The 23,755-nt window shown below is 37.7% G+C and overlaps 1 protein-coding gene across 1 annotated transcript in view; it reads left to right on the top strand.

The window, feature by feature from the left end:
• Nucleotides 1-23,755, top strand: part of PKP2 (plakophilin 2) — a 126,095-nt gene that overhangs the window by 52,921 nt on the left and 49,419 nt on the right. The window contains exons 5-6 of the mRNA XM_006902184.1: nucleotides 1,411-1,618; nucleotides 10,930-11,107. Of these exons, the coding sequence (XP_006902246.1) occupies nucleotides 1,411-1,618; nucleotides 10,930-11,107 (386 nt within the window). The remainder of the gene's footprint in view (nucleotides 1-1,410; nucleotides 1,619-10,929; nucleotides 11,108-23,755) is intronic.

The raw sequence follows: 23,755 nt of genomic DNA, 5'->3' as shown, positions 1-23,755 counted from the left end.
AAATATCTCATCTGGAGAAAGGCAGCAAATAGAAGTGTTCTCATTACTAATAGTGAAACCATAAACTATCAGGAGTACTTCCTTTTAAGGTTCCTGTAAGATTTTCAGTAGGTGATATTTATATAAAAATCTTTTTTAAGTGCTTCACTCATTGCCATCAAGTCAGAGCTGACTCGTTGCCAACCCTTCAGCACTTTTTTTTATGTTATGAATTACAGAACAGATTGCACATCCTTCTTCTACAGGTCGGCCGGTGGAGTCAGATTGCCACAGGGTGCCTGCCACCCTTATACCTCCTCATGAAACCAAACCACTGATACCAAGTTGATTCCAATGTATGGCAACCCTCCATCAGAATGGGAGCACACTGCCTCATCCTTCTCCCGCAGAGCTGCTTGTGAATTCGAACAAGTGACCTTTGAGTTGGCAGCCCAACACTTAATGCTCTACACCACTAGGTTCCTTACCTTAGTAACAACTATGACGGTGGAGATAGCAGATATGGGAAGAGAAGAAGTTCTTATTTTTGTTTCTTGTTACTGTTATTAATATAATTACTGTTTTATCTTTAAGATTATTTTATACCCTTTATTCTCACTCCTGCCTTGCTGGTCTCCATCCAGATCTTGACAAAGGAAAACACAGGACTGGAAGTCTGTGCCTTAATAGCCATCTGAACACCGAGGTTCATCTGACATCATCAGTGATATCCCTAGTGCCATGGCCTCTTTTGAATATAGCTTGAATTTCTGATAGTTCCCTGTCTTTTTACTTACTGTTCCTAATTCTATCCCTTTTTTCTAATAGTTTTATCTTTCTTGTATATTTGTATAGGAATAATACATATTTTTAAATAGTACTATTAAAAAGTAAAATACGGCAATTCTAAAATCAGGTTGTATTTAACACTATAGTTAGGGTTAACTTGTAGTTAGGGTTTACTTGGTTAACATTAATTTGGGCTGCCATGAATTTAATTTCTATTTATTCTGTTAAGGAAGGTCATTTTAATTTCTTTTATATTTGGTTTTCTGTTTTGTCCTGAAACAAAACTCATGTAACTTATTTTTCCCATAGGACTTTACTGACTCCTCCATTGTCTTCATTTTTACTGTGTTGAAGGCTTATATTCTCACTCTGTGCCACTTAACTTTCTCTTTCAATCATATCATAGTTTTCAGTCTTGACTTCCCAAATTTATTGTTAGTTCTTGGATAGCAGATGTTGTTTCATAGCAGGCGTGTGATTTACAATTTAAATCCCAGGTTGAGTCACATATATAGTTATTATTTGTTTGAGGGTTATAATCAACATCTGTGAACTTCATCTGTTCATATTGTACTGAATGTCCTGGTGCCACATCAAAATGAACAAAGACAAACCATATGCATCTGTCTGCTTCTTGTGCAGGTTAATCAGCTCCGTGGCATACCCAAACTTCTGCAGCTCCTCAAAGTTCAGAATGAAGATGTCTCACGAGCTGCGTGTGGAGCATTAAGAAACTTGGTATTTGAGGACAATGACAACAAGTTGGAGGTGGCTGAACTCAATGGAGTACCTCGGCTTCTCCAGGTGCTGAAGCAGACCAGAGACCTGGAGACCAAAAAGCAAATAACAGGTATCATTTGCCAAGCATAGTACACTCCAGCCGGATGTGTTATATCCTCTGTTTTTCTTACATTTCCTGGAACAAATGATTGCTAGGCTCATTGTTATCCAAGAAATGGTTTTAAAGGGACGTTGTAACCAGCTGGCTTAGACCTCAGATTCCAGCCAAGTTGGAATTCCTTTTATCCAAAAAAGAAGACAGTTCAACATTTTGCATACTATTTTAAATTAGAAGCGATATACACCTTTGACTAAATGTCTTGAAAACAATTTCATGACAAGATTCACTGTGTGAAAATTTTGCATATATTTCTTAAAGACAGCTTTGTAGTTTCAGAATGTGTGGAGTTTCAGTAATGTCACAGGTGTCCAAAACATTCTCAGGAATAACACAAACCACACCCACTTGTTTTTATTATTTACACAGCAGTCAGTTTACTGTATCTCAACAAGGGAAGTTAAATGGGGAGTCACACAATTCCCTAATACATTGTTGTTGCTAGGGGTACTTACTCATAACAACCCTACATACAACTGAATAAAACCTTGCTGGATACTGCTTTCTTGACAGCATGCAGATTATACACCTTGAGATCAGTCCTTTCATATGAGTTACTTGTACTTAAAAGCCTGAAAAGTAGAGTAATCTTATGTAACCATTCATTCTACCAAAGAACCAGCATTTATAAAGGATCTATCAGGTGCCAGGTACTGAGAACATAGGCCCTGTCCTTCAGAAAATTCCAGTCTAGAGAGGCTTGCTATTTTCTTTCCTCCCCAAAAAGGTTAAAAATTGTTATGACTAATTATGGCTTACAAGTTGGAATCAAACAAAACCACCCTATTATGCAGCCAGAGAAAACTTTGTGAAGGAGATGTGTTCCTTCTAGACCTTTAAATAGTGGAAGCCAGAGCCCAGAGATTATGGCCCTATTCACCCTTTGAGTCTGGAACTAAACTGACTCTGGTGACTCAGCTTCCAGTCAAGCAATAGATAAGCCTATAAAGTGACCAGTAACACCAGGAAAGACTCACTCCTTTAGAATGTGAACCATATAAGATCCAAAAGGTAGCATTTGGCCAAGGATAATGCCTAGAAGGCAGGAAATAGTCGAATTGAAAGATTAATGGAAATGAGAATTCCAGAAAAGTGGGAAAAGTGAATTGGAATTGTATTATAATTAATATTATAAAACCATTTGTGTATAAAAAGGTGAATGAAAAACTAAATTTCTTTGTAAACTTTCCCCAAAATCATAGTTAATAAAAAAAAGGAGACATAGACTTTACACTGATATTGTAAAGAATCATAGTTATCCCAGCAAAGTGCACATCACCAGCAAGATAAAGAAACTCTTAATCATTTAGAGGAAATTATGCTAACAGAGTGCTTGAGAATTAAGGTGCTTGGCAGCTAGGAAGTCTGAGAAGGTGTGTATATATGTTTTTTATAGGAATAATTCACACACTCACACTTCCTTTTTTTTTATTTTGCATAGGAAATTAAGGTCAGAGAACCTTCTGTAACACTGATGCCATAGACACTCTCCAAGGCATCTTTAATATAAGCTACCAAGCTGATAAACAGAAGTTATTTGTACAGTACTCAAGATTTCTAGTGTTCAGCAGAGGATGGACATTTAAAGTTAGGTGTATTGAATTAACATTTGAACATCTGATTGATATATATCCTTCCAAATTACTCTTTTTATTTATATTCATTGAAAAGATAAGTAAGTGCTTCCTGGACCTCAGAAATAAATTGTTGACCTAATATCTCTGTTTCATCCTCTTTTTGGGAGAAACACAAACAAAACAAAACAATAACCCCACATATATTAATATTTTCCTTTTATTTATTTTTTAGACCTCTTTTAAACCCCTGTTTTATGCTAGTCATGAAACTAGAACTTTCTATTTTCTTTTCTCTTTTCCTCCTGCTAGCCTTGGAAGCATGAGAGCACTGTTGATGATCTATGTATGAGCAGTATGAGACTCAGAGAGGTTAAGTAAATGTCCCAAAGTTGTGCAAGTAAGAAAGCATGAAGGCTAGATTGGAATCTAGTTTTGTATGGATGTTTTGCTGTTGCCTCCTTGCTCCAGCCTCCTCCTTTAGGAGCAGGTGATGACTCATTTTTTCACACTTCTCTGGGAAAGAGCTCTTCTTCAAGAATCTCTGCCTGGAGGACTCTGCCCTGTTTCTCTTTGCTGCTTCTCTCTCTCCCACTGCCTTGGGTCAAGCCTCTTCTCTGTTCTGCTCTTGCATTCGTCTTTTTTCACTTTTCTCTGTGGTTCAGTGGTGTCAATTCTTAATTAACCTTATACTCTCCTCCTAGTGATTGATTGTTTTCTAAAATGAAATTATTATCTCACTATTCTCCCCATTGTTGTTGTTATGTGCCGTTGAGTCATTTGCAACTCATGGCCGAGCAAACCCAAATTGTATGATCCCTACGTACAGCTCTGAAGCCTGCCCTATCCTGAGCCACACTCACTGTCCCTAATACCCCAGTCACTATGTCATCCTGGGTCTTCCTCTCCTGTGCTGACCCTCCATTTTTCCAAGCATGCTGTCCTTCTCCATGGACTGGTCCTTCCTGGCAACATGCCCAAAGTATGTGAGGTGGAGCTTCAAAATCGTTGCCTCCAACTTGGTTTCACCCTTTCCAGGACAGATCATTTTGTTCTCTTGGAAGTGTATGGTATGTTCAGTATTCTTCTCCGGCACCACAACTCAAAGGCATCAATACTTCTTCTGCTACCCCTATTCATTGTCCAGCTCTCTGATGCATAGCAAGTAAATGAGAAGACTATGGCCTGGATCAGACACTCCTTAGTCTCTACATTGACATCTTGTTCTTTAGCCCTCTGAAGAGGTCGCTGACAGCAGACTTCATCTTTTTATCTCCTGACTTGGTGCCAAGAGTGTTGATTGTGGAACCGAGCAAGCTGTAATTGTTAAGAACTTCAGTCTCTTCTCCCCTCATCATGGTGCTGCCAATTGGCCCATGGGTGAGAATCTTTGTTTTCTTGATGTTGAGCTTCAATCCATATTGAAGACTACGTACAGTCCTTGACCTTCTGCAGCATCCTTCAGTAGTAGTTTCAAATATCACTTTTTCACTGTAATATTTTTTTATACCATCCTTTTACATTTTACTCTTAATCTCATTACCTTAGCAGAATTTTGAAAGAAGAGACTTAGACTCCTTAATATTAGGCTGTCACTTAAATTCATGCCACTATATTTATTACATTAATAGCTGTGGTGACCACATACATTTTTTAAATAACTTTGGATTTCTGACCTAATAAAATAAAGGACCTTGTGGCCTTGGGGTATTGAACATAAAAATAATTAAGAGGCTCTGGTGTGTTTTACAATAAGGACCTGATTTTTTTCTAAGAAAAATGAACCTTCTTTATTCTAAAAATATTTTAAGAAGTTTTAGCATCAGAGGTTTGCTCACTAAAATTGATGGGAAATTCACAGACCTTTCTGGCATTTTTTGTAACACTTTAGGAAGGAAGCTCTTCACTTTCCGATGAAAGACTTCAGGATCAAAGATTTACCCTCCTCAGTACAGTTGTTCCGTCTTCTGTCTGAACAGACTGTGGTTGTTTATACACTTTTCAACTTTTCATTAAAACGAGAACAACACGTCCTTACCTCAGAAGTTCATCTCTAAGGTCACTAATTAGTGAGCATTGTTGGAGAGAGAGGTCACTGCCTGTAAAACAGACAAGTCACAATAAGGCTGATGAAGTAGGGCTTCTTGTCCCTCTTATGCCTCATGTATAACAAAGGGCAAGATTGTCAATGGAATTTATTAAAAGTACATATTGAACTCTGCATATTTTATGGAAAGATTTCACTGGACTAATATATTTTCATAAAATAATCAAAATTAGTAGTAAAAATATTCATTTTATATGTTCTTTGAGTGATTATGTAATTTTGCACTCATAATGTGTAAACAAGGCAGCCTGGGTTTATGTATCACTCAAATTAACTAACCTTGGCAGTAATCTGATATTCCAAGTAAGGTTGACAAAAACTAGGTGAAAAGATGAGTATATTAATACAGAGGAAATTGTTTTAGAAAGAAAACGAATTTCTGCTGTGAACCTTGGAAAAACAAGTTATTTGTTCAGTCATTCTCTCTCTTGTGCTTTCTCTCCTTTGTTCTCCTTTCTCTCTTCTGTAATCAAGATAAATTCATTTAGTCAGAAAATTTTCACATTTCCTGTAAAGGTGTTATTTAACTTGTTCTAAATAAATGAATTTCCAGTGCTATAAGACAATATTAATAAGACATGGGTTTTAATATCAGTAAGTCCACTTTTCTTTTAAGGCAATTTTTTTGCAAATATAAGTTGACAACAAATTTCTAGAAATGCAAATGTCATCTTGTCTTATAAACTTGCAAATTATTCACAGTAGGTTCCTGGCCAGAATCTGTTTTCCTTCCTTTTTATTAGAATTAGTACATAGTGGCAAAATAAAAAGAAATAATTCAGGCAGATCTGCTGTAACAAAGAACTAATAGCAAATGTAGACATTGAGCAAATTGGCCAGAAATTAAAGATGAGACAAATAAAACCCAGAAACTGAGCCCTGTGTATAAACATTATATCAGAGGTTCTAGAATCTGATCACTGAAAGGAAATGAACGGTTGCCTACTCCAGAAGTTTTCCAGAGCCAGAAATGGGAATTTGTTTTGAAAATGTAAGTTTGGGGAGGGGCCAGGAATGTGTGATTATGAATTGCCACTTGCTCGTTTGGAATTATGAAAGCTGGGCAGTTCAGCAGTTCATCAGGAAGACCAAAGATGCCTTTAAATTGTGGTGTTAATGAAGGATACTAAATATACCATGAACTGCCAAACACACACACACACACACACACACACACACACACACACACACACATCCAAAAAACACAAAACAACTACTCTGTTGAGAACAAAGTGAAGCCAGTAAGCTCTATAGAAGCAAGGACAATGAGATTTCATGTCACATACTTTGGGCATGTTTTCAGAAGACAGTCCCTGGAGAAAGACAATATGCCTCCTAAAATAGAGGGTCAGTGAAAAAAAGGAACACGATGGATTGTTTGACGTAATAATTGTAAGACTTAACAGCTGCACTTGTGAGGGAGAAGCAGGATGGGCAGAGTTGTTGTTCTGTTGGCTACGTGGAATTGCTATGAGTTGGAACAGACTCAGTGGCACCTAACAACAACAATAATGTAATCAGAGTCTTCACTTTAGCATAAAACCCCTTATTGCCATATCAGTGAGATGGGCTAACTATTAACACCTCCAGTGCTAGCGCTAACAAGCAAATCTTCCTGTTTTCTCATAGTTCTTTTAGAAGTTTAAACTTTCAGTGAGCCCATATCTTATTAGAGTTTCTGCTTAATGGCCCCAGTTTTGCCCTGTGGAGTCAGAGAAATTTATGTCTAGTTGTTTAAAGCTGAATTTCTTTAAATGTTAGGAAACATCTAGTCCTATGTATTATTGTTGTTATTACGTGACGCTGAATTGAGTATGACTCATAGTGATCTTATAAACAACATATAGGAACCCTGTCTTATCTATGCCATCCTCCAATCTTCTGCAAACTTGAGCTCTTTGATGCAATCACTGTGTCAGTCCATCTTGTTGAAGGTCTTCCTCTCTTTCACCATCCTTTTCCCTTCCAAGCATGATGTCATTCTTCAAAACCCCTCCTAGAAACATGTCCAAACCTTGTGAGACAAAGCTTTATCATCTTTGCCTCTGATGATCATTCTGGCTGAACCTTCTCCAAGACAAATCTGTTTGTTCTTTTGGCAGTTCCTGGGATATGCAGTACTCTTCTCCAGCACCACATTTGAAAGGCATTAATTCGTCGCCCTCATTCATCATCCACCTAACCCCTAATTAGCTTTAGATTTTGCATTTATTAATTTCCCAGAATGTCTCTTGGCATTTAATTTTCAATAGTGTGTTGTTATTATTATTATTGTTGCCCCTTTGTGCCTTCGAGTCAGAACCAACTTAAAGGTGACTCTTTAGCAAGTTTTCAGAGGCTGTAAATTGGACAAGAGACAATTTCCCATCATTCTATCACAGAACAACTTGTGAATGTGAAGCAGCTAGTGGATTTGAACCACTTGCCTTGGGTTGGCAGCATAATTCTTTACCGCTAGGCCAACCAGAGCTCCCTAATAGTCTGAAAGAATTCTATTTATTAAGGACATTAAATTTTTATCTCTCATATTGTTACACAGCTTCTCAGTTTTTAATAATTTTTATTGCTTTGTGTTTATTGTTACTGAGAATATACACAGTAGAACATACAATTCAACAGTTTACACATGTACAATCCCATGACATTAATCATAATCTTTGAGTTGTGTAGCCATCTTTACCTTCCATTTCTGATTTATTCCTTCCCCAGTATCATAAATTCATTGCCTCCCTAAGTTTCCTGTCTAATCTTTTCAGTTATTATTATCAGTTTGAGCCCATGTGGATAAATCTTAAAAGAGTACAGTGCTCAGAGCAGACTTTTTTTCTTACCAGTTAAGCTAAATTGTTGTTTGGTCTTCAGAAAATATCAGGAGCTAGTTTTTAGATGAAGGCTGAAAGACTCTCTCAGGCAGTAGTTTTAGGGGCTCTTCTAGCCATGCCGGGTCCAGAGAGTCTAGAAGTCCCGAGACTTTGAAATTCTGTTTTGCTTTCCCTCCTCTGGCTCAGAACTCTTCTAATGAATCTTTTGAGCAGTATGTTCGAGTAATTGGTCATTTATTGATTGTGTATGTGTTTGAGAGGGTGTATATGTTTTTGTGTTTAAGTATATTTAATCCTAATTCTCCCTTGAATGTTTTAGTCCTTTCTCAGCTTCAGACCATCGAGAAATTTGACAAGTATGGCACTTCCATGTAATATCTCAGAAATTATCATAAAACTCCCCAAAACATATACTTATGTAAAATAAGGTAGCATGCTAAGCTATAAAGGATACTGATGGCTGAAGGAAAATTCCACTCCCTTTGTTCAAATTAATCCTGTCTGGCTTTTATGGTAAGGTGTATTTTTCCTTTGAGTACCCTGTGTGGTCCTTTTTTAAAAGGAGGAAGCATTATTATACTTCACATTTTTAAGCCTCTGGCAGGCAGAGGCTATTAATTTGTTTGCTTATTTAGAAGTCAAGAAGCTTTTTTCTTTTCTGTCTTTTCAACTTTTTTTTTTTTTTTAGCTTAGTAACAAAACTCAACCTCAGACCTGCCTTTAAATTTTTTTCAATCACCTTAGGGGTTTTATTCTGTCTCTCTCCTTTCCAGGGCCTTTTATGATGAAGTGGGAGGAATGAAGTCATTGTGTTGCAACCCTGTGGCTTAGGGACATTGCCATGACTAACCTCAATCACTAGTTTGATCAAGAAAAGACCTTCACATAAGCCAGAATTCTAGCCTTCACAAGACACTATATCTGGGGTCATTGTGGCTCCAGGAAGCTAGGCTGCAATGGAAATTCTGTTATAGTTCAGAAATTAGTTCTTTAGATGTAGCTCAGACAAATTGTTTAAAGCGAAAAAATACAATTAGGTCTAGTTTGTCTTAACTGACTGGATCAAATATAGTCTTGTTGAATAATTACAATGTTGTCTGGTTTTTAAATAATTACAAATTTTAACTGTTTAGAATGTTATTTCAGTCATTAAAATCCATTTAGGTGATAATACTAAATAATTCAGCCAAGCCACCAGCTGTTCTATTATAAAGTAGAATGCTTGTCTAACTGTGCTACTTTGTCCCTTCACACAGATATGGGGAGGAATTTAAGAAATGTTGTTCTAGTTGTCTACGTGGAGCAGCTGCTGGCCTTGAACCATGTGCCTTTGGGATTGCAGCATAGCTTTCTGCCACTAGGCTACCAGAGCTCCCAGCCTCTCTTCTCTTTCTGTCCCCTCTCTCCTCTTTCTTGGATGGTAGTGAGTGAAAGTGATTTACCAAAGTATAAAAGATAGTAGGACAATGTGACACTTGCAGGAATCACTGTATAAACAAACAATAGGTTTAGCCTTTCTTCCACTGAATAAAAAATATCTTAGCACCAAATACCAAATTTGCAAAATTTTTTTAAAAAAATCTAATATAACTGTTTGAAAGGAATATATGATTTGGTATTATTTTCATGACAAGAGTCTAGATTGAAAGCTTCATGGAGGAGTGAACTGGTGGGGTGGGGTGGGGATTGTATAATAATGAAAGGGGTGACATTTTTTTTTAACTTTTCAAATAAAAACTAAGTGGGGGGAGATTGGATAGGGGGGGAAATGTGCAAGAATGAATGAATGGAAATCCAAAGTCTATAAATTTTCATTAAAATTACAATTAAATTCTTTTACACACACACACACACACACACACACACACACCCTTTGTCTATTCTCTCATTTCTCAGCCTTAGTCTCTATCATACAAATACCCTGGAAAGTACAGTACGCTGTTCTTAATTATCTCGCGTAGAGATCTATTTTCTTTGATGTGAAGGATTTGAGAGGGGGAAAAATTCAGTGGGCAAAGATGGTTCTTGTCTTAAGAATGCTTAAACAGACAAATTGGAAGAGAAAATACTCTTGTCTCTCCTTCAATATCAAACTATGAAAGAAGAAATAAATGAGCGAGCATAGTTTCCTGGAGGGCATAAATTCAGTGGGTAGGAGTCAGTAAACATTAATTGGTGATGTTGATCAGCCTCCTGTTGACAAGCATAGGAAAATTATTCAGCAGGTCCTTCCTGCTAGTATTGGGTGGCAGAATGTCAAGGTGAGTTGTACAGATAGAGAGTGAGGAGCAGGAGGAGGGGAGATATTTTCTTCCTACATCTGAGGGGTAAAGAGACACATGATTTTTTTTTAACGTTAAAATCTTAGTTACAAAGGAATCAGTATAGTAGGATCAAGTTTCTCCATTGATGAGATTGATGAGTCCAGGATTTATTATTCACATGAGGTCAGCTTTGTGATAGAAACAGCAATAAATATTTAAGTTTTTCTGGCTTTCCCTCACATTTCTCATTAATTTAAACTTACATAATGTATCAAAGTTATATATGCTAATATTTTAATTGTTGTTATAAATCAACTCCCATTGCTACTAATAAACTCTAAATAGATTTGTTCACTCAGGAAAGGAACTGTCTCCTGCTGCCTTTTTTTTTTAATTAGTCAAAGCCTTGGAGGTGTTGGACTTTACTTGTCTTATGAATAGTCATTAAGTTTCCACCCACCCTACATCGGCTGATAGTAGCTCTCTACTTTTCTAGGTTTGCTGTGGAATTTGTCCTCTAATGACAAACTCAAGAATCTCATCATAACAGAAGCCTTACTGACCCTGACTGAGAGTATCATCATCCCTTTTTCGGGGTGGCCTGAAGGTGACTACCCAAAAGCAAATGGATTGCTTGACTTTGATATATTCTACAATGTCACAGGATGCCTGAGGTAATGCCATTATAAAATTCACCTTTCTTTTTCTCTATATTTAAATACTACATCCAGATCTGTCTAATACTCTATGCCTTTATCTGGAGATGCTACAAAAATCATAAAGATAATTCTAAAGAGGAGAGAAGTCAGAGATCTGGTCTGAACTGCTGCACAAGTCCTCCAAGACTGACCTTCCCTTTATATTTTATAGCAAATTCCAGGCAATTTTTTTAATTCACAAAAATCTAATGTCATAGATAAAACAATAATTTTGAACCTGGTGTTTTTAAATCATTTTAGACAAAAGTGATGCCTAGGAAGTATAAACAGTTACATGCTTAACAGCTAATAAAAGGCTTGCTGTTTGCACCTGCCCAGAAGCACCTCAAAAGAACAAACTGGTGAGCTGCATCTAAATGGTCACAGCCTTAAACCCCAGTGAGGTTAGTTCCACTGTTTAACATATGAGGTACTGGACTTCACCATCAAAAAACTGCTTAATTGGTAACAAGGCAGAATCTAAAATGGCAAACTGTCTTGGCATAAGAACAACTACAGAATAAGTTGGTTTGGTTAGCATTTCTACACAAATCAGGCTGAGAAAAATACTTTTAATGTTTTCTTCCCTAGGGTTCATCTCTGTTCTGAGGCCAGTTAAATAAGGTGGAAACACATGCAGGAGGAAGAAAAATACTAGTCTTAATTCTTTAGGATAATGTGTCTCAAGCTTTCTTATATTTGAAAATAATCATGGTCTATTATGTCCAGCATAAGAAATAAAACAGGTAGAAGATGTCAGCAAATTGGCAACCCCAAAGAAGTTCAGATATATTCTGCCTTCCATTCCATTTGCTAATCATACATTTCATTTTTCTTTATTTAAGTGGTAACTGAGGGAATTCGGTAAGATGTTAAGCTGTGGAGATGAATCCTAACTCCACAGAAAAATGGAAAATTAAATAAAACAAACGCTCTGCCATCAAGTTGGTTCCAATTCGTGGTAACCATCCACCAGGTTTCCAAGGCTGTAAATCAGCAGGAAGGATTGCCGTTCTTCCTCCTACAGAGCAACTGGCAGATTCAGACTGCAACATGAGCAGCTGGAGATATAATGAAGTGTGTCACCGGACTCCTTAAATATACAATAACTTCTTTGTACATAGCATCTTAATAGTAACTGAAATGTTTTCAAAGATGAATAAGGAAGTTCTTAAGTACCTTATCATCTAAAAAGTTTGGAGATAGCAAATTGACTAGAATATGGCCTAAATTATGGTGATTCTAAAGACATAACCCCTGAACCAGCAGCATCAGCATCACTTAGAGCTTGTTAAAATTATCAGGCTACAATCCAGGCCTCTGGTTCAGAAAGGCTAGAGCCAGCAATCATGTTTTGACAAGCTTTCCAGGTTATTCTGATGCATATTGAAGTTTGAGAACTACTGTGTCAGATACAACAAAAGGCCTGCATGCATTTCAAACAAAAGGCCATTCATTCCTGCTGAGTGAAATAAGAAAGATATAACAGAAGAGGTGCCATGTGAGCTGAACCTTGGTAGATTATTTAATAGTCAGATTCTCTAAAGATGAAAACTAAATTTTTTTAAAGTGTTCTCTCTTCAGTCCATCTCTTTGCACCATCCACCAGAACCAGGGCTTCAAACTGGTTCATTCCCCATCTGGTTCAGCCCTACTGAGAATTTCCATTTCCACCACAGATATAGTGAATCAGAATCCACAGTTTAACATATGGGTTCCCCAGACCTGATTCTTACCGATCTTGTTAGAGTATGCTAAAATACAAATTAGATTCAGGATATCTGAATAAAGCTTTTATTAAATTACTGTTTTAAGGTTAAGTGGAAATACACATTCTCAGAAGGGGCTCAACCTTGAATGAACTAGTTTGAAGTCCTGCCTGTAAGTGTCTTCCAGTACACTTTTGATCCATCACTAGCTCAAAACACTTAATGTTTTGGTGTTTCTCTGTAACTCTCATTGCTTTATTAAGTAAAATAATAGTCACAGTGCCATATGTTTCAGTCCCACTGTTTTCATTGACAATCGTAAGGGTTCCTATTTAAACTCGCTTAGGACTACAGTCTCCAATATGGATTGAGGCTCAATGTCAAGAAGACAAAGATTCTCACCACTGGACCAATTGGCAGCATCAGGATGGATGGTGAAGAGATTGAGATTGTTCACAGCTTTAGTTTGCTTGGCTCCACAGTCAACACTCTCGGCACTAGTAGCCAGGAAATTAAAAGGCGCATTGCCATGGGAAAGTCTGCGGTTAGGGACCTCTCCAAAGTACTGAAGAGCAATGGTGTCTCTCTGAAGACAGGTGCGTCTGATACAGGCCATGGTCTTCACAATCGCTTGTTGTGCATCAGAAAGTTGGACAATGACTTAGGAGGATAGAAGGAGAATTTATGCCTTCAAGCTGTGGTGCTAGAGAAGAGTATTGAGAATACCATGGACTGCTAGGAAAATAAACAGAGTCATCCTGGAAAGGGTTAAACCAGGTGGCTCCTTGGAGGCCAGGATTCTGAGGCTCCATCTAACATACTTTGGACATGTTGTGAGGAAAGACCGGTCCTTGGAGAAGCACATCATGCTTGCGAGGGTGGAGGGACAGCGCAGGAGGGGAAGGCCCTCTAAGAGGCGGATTGATTCAGTGCCTGGGATAATCGGGATGGGAGTGTCAGAGACAGTGCGATTGGCACAGGACAGAGCAGAGTTTAGGGCTATTGTACATAGGGTCGCTATGAGTCGCAAACGACTCGACAGCACATAACAACAACAACAAGGCCAAATGGCTTCTGTGGCAGAGAAGATGCTGACAGTCACATGTGGAAGTAAAGAGCCAGGAACCATAGCCACAAAGACAGGAACAGAAATTCCACTACTCTGGAACTAAGATTTTATCTTTATGTCATTTCCATGAGCTGCTCTTCATTTTACATGCAGGGCTCATTCTCAGAAATATACACAATCAGCCCCAGTTAGCAGATAACTTAATCCTAGGCAGCACTTGCTTCACCACACAACAGGAAGAGTATTTTTCTTTCTCCAAATGACGGTGTAACTGCAGGGGAGGTTTCTTCTTGGCGCTGCTTTAGAAGGATACCCATCACTTCTGACGGTGCTGCCTGGCCTGGCAAAGCCTTGCTCCATGGCAAGGATGCTAAGATCTGTTACCAGACAAATGAAACTAGACTATGTCTTCTTACTTGGCAGACAAAACAAATGGTAGATAGCTTTGTCCATTAAATCTATGTTTTCCCAGACAGTCTGTAATTTATCTTTCCTACCAAAGTACTTGCTTTTTCTTAAATGTCCAAAGTCCTTTCGTGTTAGTCAAGGCTTTATTCAATTTTATTTACTTTATAAAACATTGTCTTCTATCTGGCAATTGAATAGTTAGTTGATTTCCTAAATAACAACAAAGAGAAATTTCACCCTGTCTGTGAAACAAGTTGTACCATTTGGCCCCAGTAGAACTTTATAGATGAATGCCTCTATTACAGCTTTAATCACATTACTGTTTAAAGGTAGTTATGTATCTTTCAAACTTAACTAGATGGTGAAATAAAAAAAAATAAGCAACAAGCCTATCCCTTTTTATTATACTTAATCTTTAACACCCTGTAAAGTTTCTGGCATTTAGTAAACTTATATAAATTAATGAAATTAAGGAAGGAAGTGTAAATGAGTGAGTGAATGAGAAAATAAAAATAAATTATAAACTAGTGAACAATTTCAGCAGTCAAGAAATAAGGAGATGCATTGCATTGGCAAAATCTACAGTTAGAGACCTCCCCAAATTATTGAGGAGTAATGATGTCAGTTTGAGGACTAAGGTATGTCCGATTAAGGCCATGGTCTTGCTTACTCTGTATCTGAGAGCTGGATAATGAATAAGGATGACAGAAAAATAATTGACATCTTTGAGCTGTGGTGTTGAAGAATAGCACTGAATATCCCATGTAGATGGCCAAGAGAATGAACAGATATGTCGTATAGAGGGTGCAGCCAGAGTACTCTTTGGAGACAAGAATAATGAGGCTTCACCTCACGTACTTTGGGCATGTTGCTAGGAGGGGCTATTCCTTGGAGAAGGACATGATGATGGGAATGGTGGAGGTTATGTGAATGGATGGAAGATCTTCAGCCAGGTGGACTGACAAGGTGACTGCTGCAATGGGCTCTTGTGTGTCAGGAACTGTGAGGATGACACAGGATAGAACAGGGTTCAGATCTGTTCATAGGGTTGCTAATGAGTCGTACTTGATTCAGTGACACCTAACAACAGTAAAGAATAGGTTTTGTAACGGAAAATAATCAAACAGAAATTGAAAACACATGCTAAAACTAAATTACACAGACCTAGAAAGTGATGTTAAGGACATGTTTTTGTGCACCCCCCCCCCTCCCAAAGCAAGATTACCTAATATGAAGAAGATAGAATATATTAATTTATGTGGAAAGAATAATTCCAGTAACAACAAGGAAAAATATATAGTGAAAATACGAAAATCTAAAATAAAAAATAGTTGTTCACAATTTTTTTTTTCTGTGTTCCTTTTTGAACAAGGAAGGAAAGAGCTGAATGGTTTGGATGAAATAGTTCCCTAATTGGCACACATTGTCCAGAACATGTAGTACTGACTATACTTCTATCAGAATGACATTTCAATCAATGTTTGTAGTTAGTACAAATCACTGATCAGAAGTGTTCTCGAAAGCAACCATCCAGGAACTTGAGTGTTGTAGCACACTTGGAGAGCTCTGGGGACCTAGTCCCTGGGCGGTTGCACTGCTAACCTAAGGCTGTGCTTCTGTGTAATTTGAATCCAGCAGTGGCTTCTTTCTTGGGAATCTCCTGCCTGAGAATTACGGCCTCAGAAACCCAGTGAATGAGATTCAGTTTCATTTTGACAGCAGTGAGTTGAAGGTACACATTTACTAAAATATTTGTTCTTGTTCCATCTGTGTATGTTTATTAAGGAGAATTAATAATTAATAAAATTATAAGCATAGTATTTGTAGGAGCAGATCAGTACTGAGAGTTCCTGGTTTGTTTGGGGTTTTTGGTTTTTGGTTTTGTTTTTTTAAAAAAAAAAGATAGCAGATCACTGTGTCTTTTCTTCTCCAGAGCTGTTGATGGCTTTGAACCATCAACCTTTCAGTTAGCAATTAAGCACTTAACCATTGTGCCATCAGGACTCCTTAAGAAAAGAGGATTACAATCTGAAATCAAATAGTATTAGCTTTCATGATGATAGCTAAATGGGTTATTTATGAGTCCAGATTAAAAAGATTTTAAGGTAGTTGTTCACTAGTTCTACTAAGAGTGAAATTTTCTGCATAAAAACTGTCATAAAGTTTAGCCTTAAAGGTCTCAAATGCTACAAAAACATTAGAAGCATTCTTTCCTTCCCTGGGCCCCCTGCCAACAATGAACTATAAATTGGCAATGAGTTAGATTTTTTTTTTTTTACTTGATAGTTGACTCAAGGTAGTTTTGCCAAATGCAAGACTCCTGGATACTCCAATGTCATTTCTCCTTTAGTACCTTGAGGTTGAGATCATTTCTAGAAGGAATTCCCTATTCTGAATCTTGCAATACTGCTGAGAGAAATTGTTCACAGGCCAAATATTTACTTTAATAATGAATTTTTGGCAGACTGTATTTCTGCCCACCTAGAACTGATATAAGGGGGTAGAAGAGAAGAAAATCCTTTCTCCATACCTTTTCAATATGTACACTTAACAGATCAGTCAAGAAGTTGGCATTTAAGAAGAATGTGGCATCAGGATAGGGGAAGACTCATCAACAACCTGTGTTATTCAGACAACACAACTTTGCTTGCTAAAAGTAAGGAAGACTTAATGCTTGCTGCAGAAGATCAAGGACCTCAGCCTCCAATATGGTTTGCATCTCATCATCAAAAGACAAAAATCCTCAGCACTGGAAGGACAGACAACAACATGATAGATGGAGAAAAGATTGAAGTTATCAACAATTTCCTCCTACTTGGATTGACAATAAACACTTGGGGATCTCTCCAATTAGAGCAGTGATGCCAGTTTGAAGACTGTTGTTATGGTACCGTTGAGTCGCTTGTGATTCATAGTGACTCTATGTACAAAAACTCTGAACTTTGCTCTATCCCGGGCAAACCTTATTGTCTTTGTTCTACCCCATTACCCTAGTCACTGAGTCAATTCATCTCATCAAGAAGGGTCTTCCTCTCTTGCACTGTCCCTCTACCCTCCCAAGTATGACATCCCTCTCCAAGGATTCGTCCCTCCTTGCAACATGCCCAAAGTATGTCAGACAGAGCTTCAGAATCTTTGCCTCCAAGGAGCAACTTGGTTTCATCCTCTTCTGGATAAACCTGTTTGTTCTCCCAGCAGGCCTTGGTATATTCAATACTCTTCTCCCGCACCACAGCTCAAAGGCATCAATTCTCCTTCACACATCCCTAGTCATTGTCCAGCTTTCTGATGGATAGCTGGTAATTGTGAAGACCATGGCCAGCATCAGGCACATTCGAGATAAGCTCTTTTCAATCACTTGCATCTAAGAGTTGGACAATGAATACAGATGGCAGAAGAAGTCCTTAATGCCTTTGAGTTGTGTTATTGGAGAGCCCCACTATCAGTCTTGAAAACTGGAAAAATGCTTTCCTTAAGAGCAGTGAAACTCAGAGCTTTGGGAAAGATGTCACCACAAATGTAGACATGTCTAGGTAGCTCCTGTTAGCAGTCTCTACTTCCTTGAAGTGATTAAGTACCAGAAACTGGAAAATAGAAACTTGTTCTACCTATCATCTTGCTCTTATCCATCCCTTCCGTTACTTACTGTCTGTTATATTCAAGGCATTATTTGAATTTCTAAAAAATAAGATGTCTTTTTGCCCTCAAGGAACTCAAGTTAAAGAAATAAACACCTAGTTAGGTAATGACGTTGCTTTTGATGAGAACTGTAATGAAAGTGTTAATAGTTTGTTAGCAAGGTAGTGAATCATTCAGCTATTCCTGGAAAGGTTGAGACAAACTTCTGGAGAAAGTCTCATTTGAGAAATTTTTAAAGGATGAATAGAGGATTTGAATCTGTCTCAAGTTTATCACTAGTTCATCTCACATACTTTGAGTGCGTTAACAGGAGAGACCAGTCCCTGGAGAATGACATCATGTTTGGTAAGATCAGTGAAAGAGAGGAAGACAGTCAACAAGATGGATTGTCACAGTAGCTAAAACAGTGGGCTCCAGAAGAGCACTTATGGTAAGGATGGTGCAGGACTGGGCAGTATTTCATTCTGTTGTAGGGTCACTTTGAGTGTCAGTTGACTCCATAGTGACAAGCAACAAGTTCAACTCTGTCCCTCTATTTTGTATTTTGTTTGAAAGTTTTCATTTTCAATAATTTTAATGTGAGTTACTTAATGATGTTGGTTACATTTTTCATCATGTATGAGCATTCTTATTATTTTGATTCTGATTGTCCCATTTCCGTTTATCTATTTTCCTGGCTTTCTCACCTCTATTTTAAAGTAATTGTTGACTGCCTGGTCTCATATATGTGATTTAAAAAAAAAAAAAAAAAAGAACATAGTACATGTAAGTGTTATTCATTATTTCATGAGCCAGTCTACTATTTAGCTATAAGGTGACCTCAGAGGTTAATTTCAATCCAAAGTCTGAAGCATATTTCAGGAATTTCCTTTGGGAGGTCTCAACAAGTCTCCAAGTCTAGATTTTTGTTTTTAGGAATTTGAGATTCTATTCCATTCATGGAATAGGATGATTAGGAGCAAGATAATAGGAAGAACAAAGAGTAAAGTATTTTTTAAAAGGCCAAATTAATTTCCATTTTCCAATTTCTGACACTTAATCTCGTCAGCTAAAGAGAGATTGGTAATAGGAGCTGCCCAGACAGGTCTGTGTTTGTCATGAGGTCTTTCCTAAAACTCTGAATCTCTTTTAGCATTTTCTCTCATTCTAAAAGGGTCTGTCTGTTGTGACCTCAATAAGCACTGTATCATTCATCTAGTCTCAGTATAGTTGAGGCTGTGGCTTATGGAGGCTAATTTCTTCTTTAAGTCTATGGTTTATTTCATTCTTTTTTGCTCTTGACAAGTAGAAACTAATCATTATTCATTAGATGACCACAGATAAGCTTTCAAGATCATAGACACTACTCCCTAGAATGTACAGCATAACTTTATAAATTATATTATGTCAGTTGATCAAGATATTCTACAAGACTGTGATCCTAATTCCTCAAGCCCTAAAGATTAAACCATGACGTGTTTAGTTATATTCAAGAAGTATCCATAATTGTGCCCAAATATATAGCTATAGTTATACTTTCATTATAATATAAAAATATGCATTTATAAATCTCTGAAGAGTGATCTCTAAATTTGTTAATGACCTATGGTTTGTTAACTATATACTTATAAAAGTACTTACCCTGGGTATTGATTGAGGACCCAAGTAAAATTGATCTTAATCTTGCCAGTGAGCTCTGGTGTCATTGTGGTGAGTGTATTAAGTTGTTAAATAAAATTATAGCAGTTCAGATCCACTAGCAACAATTCAACTATATGAAGAAGAATGTGGCATCAGGATTGAAGGAAAGACTCGTCAATGACCTGCCTTATACAAATGGCACAACATTGCTAACAAAGTGAGGAGAACTTGAAAGACTTTCTGCAACATTCAATGTAAATTACATCTCCACATTAAGAAAACAAAAATCCTCACCCCTGGATCAATAGGCAATAGTATGATAAATGGAGAAAAGATTGAAGTTGTCAATGATTTAATTTTACTTTGGTTCATAATCAGCATCCATGGTACCAGCAGTCAGGAAATCAGAAGACATACTATGTTGGGAAAGTTTGCTGTCAGGGACTGCTCCAAAATACTGAGGAGGAATGATGTCAGTGTAAAGACTGAGGTGCAGTTGATTTGTTCCATTATTTTTTCAATAACTTGTTGTTCATCTAAGAGCTGAACAGTGAAGAAGGATGACAGAAGAATTCAATTGTGGTGTTGGAATAAAGTACTGAATAATATCCCATGGATGGCCAAAAGACCAACTACATATGTCTTGGACAAAGTACAACCAGTGTGCTCCTTAGAAACAGAAATGGTGGAACTTTGCCTCCAATACTTTGTACATACTGTCAGGAAGTGCCGGTTCTTAAAATAAAGACATCATGCTTGTAAAGGTAAGGGACAGAGAAAAAAGAAAAAAACCCTTAGCAAGATGGATTGACGTTGTGACCATTACAATGGGCTCAAACACATCAGAGATTGTGAGGATGGTACAGGATAGGCCAAGGTTCAGATCTGTTGTGCTTAGGGTTGCTATTAGGCTTAGTCATCTCAATGACACCTAACAACAATAACAATTACAATAACAATAACAATTTGGTTGAAAGATGAGGCAATCTGCTTCTTTATAGACTTGGAGGTGCTATAGAGCAGTTTTATGACTTAACCAGTGTACTATGAGCTGAAATCAAACTTGATGGCAGTGGTCAGAGTGGATATGTTAGGTTCTAAATCTGTAAGGTTTTTCAGACTATAAATCTTCACAAAGGCAGATTGCTGTATTTTCCTTCTGCAAAAATTTCTTGTTATGTGCTGTCGAGTTGAATATGATTTATAGTGATCCTATAAACAACATATCTGAACTTTGTCCTATCCTCTGCCATCCCTGTCAGCTTGAGCCCATTGCTGAAATCACTGTGTCAATCCATCTTTTTGGTGGTATTTCTTTCTTTCACTGACCCTCCACCTTTACAAGCATGATGTTTCTTTCCAAAGAATAGCCTCTCCTAGCAACATGTCTAGATAGGAAAAATGGAGCACCATCCTGGCCTCCAAGAAGTACTCTGACTGCACCTTTTCCAAGACCTATCTGTTGGCTGATACTCCATGGAATATTCAATACTATGCTCCAACACCACAACTCAAAGACACTGATTGATTCTTCTTTTATCATCCTTATTCATTATCCAGCTCTCCAATGCATAGCAAGTGATTAAAAAGTCCATGGCCTGAATCAGGTGCACTTTACTCTTTAAACTGACATCATTCCTATTCAGTAATTTGCAGAGGTCCCTGACCAGAATTTCCTAAAAGAGGAAAGGTAATAAATACATCTTTTGATTTCTTGACTTCTTGTCCAAAGGATATTGATTGTAGATACAAATAGGTTCAAAGTGCCAGTCTTTCAGATAGCAGTCAGGTTCTTTAACCACTGTGTTACTGCCAACCTGAATATAAAATTTGGGGGAGCTCTGGTGGCCTAGTGGCAAGGACCTGCAACTAAAATCCCAGAGGCGCACGGTTCGAATCCACCAGATGCTCTGCCGGGGAAGGAGGGACAATTTCCTCCTGTACCAGTCAGATCTGATTTGACGGTACACTCACACACACAAAAAAAAAAAAAAAAAAAAAATTGAGTACTACTGTATCTATGTTTTCTTAATTATGTATTTTTCTTGTTTTTAACCTTTGCCTATTCACTCTTTATTCTGATTCTGAATGACACAAAATGGCCAATTTAGCCTTGCCTGTTCATAGTTATAGATTATTAAGAAGATAATGTTGTTTGTTGTTGTGTAACATTAAGTTGGAACCGAGCCATAGCTGACCTTCTGGGTGGTTTTCAGAGGCAGTTAGTTGCATGGGAGGAGAGTGTCCATCTTTCTCCTGTAGAGCAGCTGGTGGCCTCAAACCGCATGCCTTAGGGACTGCAGCGCAGCTTCTTGCCACTAGTCCACCAGAGATCCCTAAGAAGATAATAGAGGGTCTAATTATCAGATATGAAGCTCTGGTTGCCTAGTGGTAAGAAATTGCCTTCAATCCTAAAGGCACACAGTTGAAATCCACCAGCTGCTCTGCAGGAGAAGGATGGGCAGTCTCCTCCTGTGTAATTAACTGCCTTTGAAAACCTGCTGGAGGATCAACTGTGGGTGGGTTCTGACTTGACATTTCACAACAACAGCAATTATCAAATAAAGAATATTCATTTCTACATTGCATGAACTCAAAAGCAGGTCAGAATTTATTTTCTTAAATTTCCACATAAATTCAGTTACTTAAGATTGGAAAATCGTTTTCCATAAAAACTTTTTCCTCGGTTATGATTGGATATAATTACATACACTCTTAACTTTGTGTTTGATATGTGAACATAAACAGTGCAAAGTTTATAAAGTAGTTGGTAATCTTTCTAACTTTACAATATTTTTCATAGCCACCTTTTTAACCTTGAGATTCTTAGATACAGATACTAGATAATTTAAATTACTCTGTTAATTTCTCTTCAAGCAAATTAAAAAGCTGTAAAAACAAAATAAAACCCTGCCCATAGAGCCTTGAAGGCTGTAAATCCTTATGGAAGCCAACTGCTTTATCTCTCTTCCACAAAATGACTGGGGGGCTCAAACCACCATCCTTTTGGTTATCAGCCAAACTCTTTAACCACTGTGTCATTTTGTCTTTATTGAGTACCATTAAGTCAGAACCACTCATATACCCTCCAGCAGATTTTAGAGGCAGTAAATCACATAGGAGGAGATTATATATATATCTTTCCCATGGAACATGGGATTTGACCTCCATACCTTTAGATCAGCAACACAATTTCTTACCACTAAGCCATCAAGGCTTTCTTTGTTTGTTATTGAGTGGAGTATGAGTCATAGCAACCCTGAGAACAACAGATCTGAATGCTGTCCTGTCCTGTGCTGTCCTCACAATCTCTGACACACTTGGGCACATTGTTACAATACACTGTCACTGTGTTAATACATCTGGTTTAGGGTCTTTCCCTCTTTCTCTGACTCTCCACCTTTCCAAGCATGATGCCCCTCTCCAAGGAACAGCTTCTTCTAGCAAGATGCCCCAAGTATCTGAGCGCTCCTTTAAAAATCTGCAAATGAGTCTTCCTATCCATGAGCAAGGAGTATTCTTAAAATACTGCATAGTGACACTGTTGTAAAATAGGACTGACATAGGGTTTGGGGGAGACAGAGAAAGAGGGGGTAAATTATATACACTGCATTGAAACAGATAAGGGAGAGAACTGTTTAAAAGCAATATATGATTAGCTATTATTGTCATTACAGGAGTCCAGAATGAAGGCTGCACAGTGGAGTAGACTTGGCGGAGAGAGGGAGGAATTCTATAACAATCGGAGAATTTTTCTTTTACTTTTCAAAGAGAAGAGCAAACTGAGGGGAGAGGGGTGGTCAGGGAGAAAAGTGCAAGAATGAATGAATGGAAATCCAAAGTCTCTGTAAGCTTTCCTTAACATTAATAATAAGTATCATTTGACCCAGCTATCCACTACTGGGAATATACCCCAAAGAAACCATAATGGCCACCCAAGCAGATATATGCACACCCATGTTTATCGTGGCTTTGTTCACAATAGCAGAGTTGGAAACAACCTAAGTACACATCAACAAATGGATAGAGAAACTGTGGTATATTCACATAGTAGAATACTATGCTGCATTGAAAAGCATGGAACTCATGAAATATTACTGAAAATGGGTGACCCTGGAGGACATTATGCTGAGTAAAATATCCCAATCACAAAAGGACAAATACTGCATAGTGCCATTG

This window comes from Elephantulus edwardii, unplaced genomic scaffold (assembly GCF_000299155.1).
Source record: "Elephantulus edwardii isolate Elephantulus edwardi_28Jun2011 unplaced genomic scaffold, EleEdw1.0 scaffold00377, whole genome shotgun sequence".
NCBI lineage: Eukaryota > Metazoa > Chordata > Mammalia > Macroscelidea > Macroscelididae > Elephantulus > Elephantulus edwardii.
Note: the sequence above shows the minus strand (reverse complement) of the source record. Positions and strands in the feature narration are given on the sequence as shown.